General features: G+C 39.8%; 1 protein-coding gene across 1 annotated transcript in view; it reads right to left on the bottom strand.

Moving 5' to 3' along the window:
- The window catches only part of LOC148693056 (uncharacterized), a 47,399-nt gene extending 44,868 nt beyond the window's left edge, over positions 1-2,531 (bottom strand). The window contains exons 1-2 of the mRNA XM_088680297.1: positions 1,813-2,531; positions 265-981 (exon numbers count right to left, since the gene is read on the bottom strand). Coding sequence (XP_088536423.1) covers positions 265-981; positions 1,813-2,427 — 1,332 coding nt within the window. The 5' untranslated portion in view covers positions 2,428-2,531. The remainder of the gene's footprint in view (positions 1-264; positions 982-1,812) is intronic.
- Positions 2,532-6,000: the final 3,469 nt, after the last annotated feature.

Here is a 6,000-nt window from a genome sequence, read left to right on the forward strand (position 1 = left end):
AAGTTCAAGCGATGGTGCCTGAACAACAGAAGGTAGCATCTTAGTGGAAACTGAATTTGAAAGTGAGAGTGGAACCTTACCATATTGTTGTGGTAATGACTCAAGGGCTGCCACAACCTCAATTATTTCTTCACTAGAACCCATTGCAAAGAATTCCTCCTCCTTGCCGTGGCCTTGCATTGGCCCAAATCCTTCATTTTTGCGCTCTATGGCCTTAGTGATGGTTGTTTCCAGGGCGTCCTCATTCAATTCTTCAAGGTATACCTGCGCCAAAGAATCGATAACATCAATGGAAAAACAAGAATGGTCATCAACGGGATATCTCATAGTTTCAGAAATATTAAAATCAATCACTTCCCCATCGAATTCCATTGTCAAGGTGCCTTTGTATACATCAATCTTCGTTCGGGCCGTCTTCATGAATGGCCTACCAAGGAGAATCGGCAAAGATGTAGAATGGGCTGAATCCTCCATGTCTAGGACGTAGAAATCAGCCGGAAAAATTAAATGGTTCACCTGCACAAGCACATCTTCCAAAACTCCTTTTGGATACGCGTTAGAACGATCGGCCAATTGTATAATTACACCATCTTGTTTTAATTCACCCAAATTCATAGATGCATAAATCGAATAAGGCATGACATTTATGGATGCACCTAAATCAAGCATGGCATGTTCAAAACGATTATGTCCAATCACACAAGGAATCGTGAAACTACCGGGGTCTTTGCACTTGGTAGGCAGTTTACGTTGCAAAACAGCGGACACATTCTCGCTTACCTTCACTACCTCTTTGTTTGCCCTTCTTCTCTTTGTATTGCATAGGTCCTTGAGGAATTTAGCATACTTTGGAACCTGTTTGATTGCATCGAGAAGTGGTATGTTCACTTGCACCTTCCGGAACGTTTCAAGAATGTCCTTCTCGCTTTCTTCCTTTTTTTCTTGCATGAACCTACGAGGAAAAGGTACATTGGGCAGATTAGGACGTGAAGTACATGAATTTGAACTTAAATTACCTGATTTGGCCGAGTTAGGGTGATCTGCCTCAGGTTGTGTCTTCTCTTCATCTACTTTCTGGGCAGATGTGGGATTGTTTGGCTCGGTCCCAACTTCTTTTCCACCCCTTAGGGTGATGGCCTTGGCGGATTCGAATCCTCCCTTTGGATTGACTGTGGTTGAGCTAGGAAGCTTTCCTTGCTCTCTAATCTGTCCAAGGAACTCAGAAATCTGCCCTATTTGTTTCTTCATATCCATCATCTCCTTCTCGTTATTTTCTATCCGGTTGTTTTGATTTTGCAACCCCTGCGAAATAGAGGTTAGTAATTGCATAGCTTGATTACTTTCCAAAGACGTACCTGAATGAGATGATGCCGAAGGTTGTTGGGATTGTTGGGGTGCATACGGCTTGGAATAAAAACCAGGGGGGTTTGGCCTAAATCCTCCTTGTTGGGCAGCTTGTTGTGGCTCCCTCCATTTGAAGTTTGGATGGTCCCTCCATCCGGCATTATAAGTGTTCGAGTATGGGTTGTTTTGATTTTGTCCTTGGAAACCAATTGCATTGGCAGATTCCCACCCACCATTCTCGATTAGTTGAGGGCACTTGTCGGATGGATGCCCTTGAATTGAGCACACGCCACAGACTTGGTGTTCTTGTGCTTTTGGACCAATCACAACCTGAGAAACAAGAGAAGTAAGATTAGCAAGTTGTGATTGAATTTCAGAAATAGCACTCACCTCATTTACACTTTGTTGCCGTGGGGCTTCCCTTTGGCCCACTCCTTCATATTGTTGAGCGTTGAGCGCTCGGTTGGCTATGAGAACCTTGGCATCCCTTGGTGTTTTGTCCACCAATGCTCCTCCCGCTGATGCATCAAGCATTTGACGTTCGATAGGAAGGAGGCCCTCATAGAAATATTGAAGGAGAAGTTCCTCCTTCATTTGATGTTGAGGACATGAAGCTACAAGGCCCTTGAAGCGCTCATAATAAGCCGGGAATGTCTCACCATGATTCTGTTGAATACCACTAATTTTCTTCCGTAGGAGAATCACTCTCGAAGTAGGGAAGAATTTCTCCAAGAAAGCACGCTTCATACTCTCCCACGAAGTCACAGTTCCCGGGGCTAGTTCGTAGAGCCAATCTTTGGCCTTGTCCATAAGTGAAAATGGAAAGGCCTTCATCTTCAATATACTCCCATCCACATTGACGGGGGTCATGCTCGAACAAACCACCTCGAACTCCTTCAAGTGTTTGTTGGGGTCTTCCATAGACAAGCCATGGAACTTCGGAATATGGTGTAACAAACTGGATTTGAGTTCAAATTCATCGGTCTTGCCTTGGGCAGCCGTGGGGTATTGGATACAAAGAGGCAATGCATTATCCAGACCCGAGGCCGAAAGCTCCTTGATGGTTCTATTATCTGCTGCCATGGCTTGTTCTTCTTCAAAAATCTGATCCGTGGGCTTTTCTTCTACACCTACTTCGTCTTCTTCAAGCCCAGGTTGTGGTGGAGGTTGTGGTGGCTCTTGTTGACTCCTCGTTCTCCTCAAAGTGCGTTCAAAATCACCGTCAAAGTCGGAGATGTTCTCTATAATAGGCCGAGAGCTACGAGTCATACACAGTACCTAAAAAAAAACAAGGAAACAAACAAACTAAGAATTTGAAATAAGAATGCACGAAAAACAAAATATAAAAATAAAGACAAAGGATTAGCAAAGTTGCTAATCCCCGGCAACGGCGCCAAAATTTGATGCGAGAATTACTTGACACTCAAATTAAACCCTCGTTTGACAATTGTAGTAGAATGGATAAGTGAGGGATCGTTCTAGACCGGGGATTAGGAGGGCTTGCTAAAACCTTCTAAATTGACTTAAAAACATAAAAACTAAATTAAAATACTCTTAACAAGACTACTATGACTCAGAATGGCTTTGAAAAACTCAAATTGTCTAAAACAATCAAATTGACTCAAATAGAAGCTAGAACTTGATTTAGATGAATTTGCAATTGTTTATGACTCCAAAAGCTTAAAGATACAAAAATAAAACAAATACGAATGATTAAGACTTAACAAAATAGGGGGGGAATTGTGGTTGGACGATATTAAATTAAAAAGACAGAATATAATTAAAGGCAAAATGTAAATATGAATGTGATAAAAATATGGATGATGGAATAGCCAAGGGGTTCTTCTCCACACATGTTACACTTGCAAACAAAATTGATTCTCAGTTGGTCTTTCGATAAGTTGTGAAACTCAATGCTCCAAGTTAATTAGATCCGCTTAGATTAACTTTCAGATTTCCCTAAATTCGTTGGATTGAATGGAATACGCATTACAACCAAATTATTCTTAATCAAAGTCCCTAACTATGGAATACGCATGATAGAGACATTTAACCAAGATCATTAAGTTCAACGGAAATCATAAACATCGACGAGGCATTCGTTACTATGGAAAACGCATGAAACTTATGCCAAGAATTCGTTTAACGCGATTGTTTATAAGCAACCTCTACTACTTGTGAATATAAGTTCATAACGATTAGGTGAAATTCACTTATATTCTAGCGTCATATTTATGCATGAAAATTAAGCTTGCAATCTCAATGAACATACATAAATAAGTTATCAATCAAACAGTTAAACGAATTGAATCCACAACTTATGAAATTCCAACCAAACGTAATCAATTCAAAATGCAAATATAAACATAGTTTCGAATCACCCCCTAGCTAAAGGGGGTTTAGTTCCTCATAACTTTGAAATCAAAGAAACACCTAAACATTCCAACAACTCAAACGTGAATTGTATGAACGTTTAGGCACTCTTCTCTTCCCTTCTCATACGTACAAAACAAAGAGAATTAAATTTAAACTTTGAAATCAAAGAAACACCTAAACATTCCAACAACTCAAACTTGAATTGTATGAACGTTTAAGCACTCTTTTCTTCCTCGTTGTTGTAGCACAAGGTCTAAGGTGAGCTTTGGGGATTATGTGAAGTGTTTTGGAGGGATGGGAAGTGGTTGGATAGTGGCTGCAATGAAGGAGAAAAACTGCACAGAAAATGGAAGTGTTTGTAACTGAAAATGTGTATGGAAGAGTGAATGAATTTTGAGGAGTGTTGGATGCTTATTTATAGGTGAAATGGGGGAACAAAAGAGGGAATATTGCAGCTAGGAGGGGATGAATGATTATGGGTGCATGTGTTTGGAATAATGAAGGGGGAATGTATGTAATAAAACAACTAGGAAAAGTTATGGAAAGTTGGAAATGGGAGTGGGAACTCACGGCATTGTTGGGTTGTTTATGGGAGAATAAATGTATGATAATGGCTAAATAATTAAAGGGAATGAATGGGAGTGACACTAGGTTGGTTATGCATGTGAATGCAAGGAGGAAAGCTGAAAATGCAAGGGAAGCTCACGGCACAATGTTGTTTTGCTTCTTGAAATGCATGTGAATGCATTTGAGTGTAATATGAAAAGAATGACTAATTAATGTATGTAGGGTTGATATGCATGTGAATTAGGTTGGAAAGAGGTGGAAGTGGAATGTTATGCAATGATAATGTCTTGTAAAGATGCTAATAAATAATGCATGTAGGGTTAGCTAGGTTGGCTTTGTTTGGGTGCATGTATGTTAATGGTGGTTTTGCATGTGAATTGATGGATTGTTTTTGATGGAATGGATGGTTCTTTGCATGGCTATAAGGGATAGAATAAGAGAGAATGGGCTAGGCCCTTTGTTTTATGTCCAAAGTGAAAATAAGGCCTTCAAATTCGTCCAAACTTTGGCTCCATGGATAAGCTATCCAATCCATGCCCAAAAATGCTCCAAATGGCCTCAAAATGCACTTTCTTGCTCCCTAAGCCCTTAGAACCTGAAAACACACAAAAGAAGCATAAAGAACTAAAATAACTAAAGAAACATAACGTAAATGTACGAGAACAAGCCATTTAAGTCGCATGAATATGCTCCTATCAGGAATGCATGTGTAATGACAACTAGATTGGTTGGTGGAAATCTAAAAATGCAAATGGGAATACTGGAAATGCAAGGGTGGCCACGGCATGGGTGTGTTTGTGTGTTGTGGCTGATTTGTTTGTTGGTTAAAGCTTGTGAGTGAATGATTAAAGATGCATGTGGATGAATTATACAATGGGAAAGTATGTGATTGACAACTAGGGTGAATGGTGGCTACAATGATGAAGTGTGATGGCTGAAAATGGCAAGGGAAGGCACGGCAATGGGTTGGTTTCTGTGGCTGTTTTGTGTTGTGAATTATGATGAATGCATGTGGATTAAAGAAGAGTATGGAAGTGAATAAATCATAATAGGGCTGCAAGTTTAAAGGGCTAGGGTTTAAGTACATAGAATGGGCCTAAAATAGGTTGGTTTGCATGGCATAGAATGTGTTTGTGTGCATGTGGCTGAAATTGGTGGGTTATGCATGGGTTAGGCCCTTTGTTTTATATCCTAAGGTGCATACAAGGCCTTCAATTTCATCCAACATTTTGGCTCCAAGCATAAGCTATCCATCCTTAGCCCAATAGTACTCCAAAAGGCCCAAAATGCACTTCTTTGCTCCTTTAGCCCTTAGAACCTGAAAACATACGAAACTAACTTAAAAGACTTAAAGAACTAAGAAATAACAACGTAAATGTACGAGAACAAGCCATTTAAGTCGCATGAATATGCTCCTATCAAATTCCCCCACACTTAGCTTTTGCTAGTCCTCGAGCAAAACAGAAAAACGAAACAAAACAAAACAAAACAAAGACAATCTTAAACTTTCCAACGTTGCCTCAGGGATTTCCAATGCACATGACATGTTAAAAATCATCATTCCCACAGATTTTGGTTATCTTTACACTTAAGTACATACTTAATCATAGTCACCACATACTAATTCACAATTAAGCATTTAAAACCATGTTTTGAATGTAGTAACATGCCTTAGAGAATTTGCTCAATTCCTTACAAGATATGCACTCAATT

The sequence above is a fragment of the Pyrus communis genome, chromosome 11 (assembly GCF_041283825.1).
Source record: "Pyrus communis isolate YQ-2024b chromosome 11, ASM4128382v1, whole genome shotgun sequence".
In the NCBI taxonomy this organism is placed as follows: Eukaryota; Viridiplantae; Streptophyta; class Magnoliopsida; order Rosales; family Rosaceae; genus Pyrus; species Pyrus communis.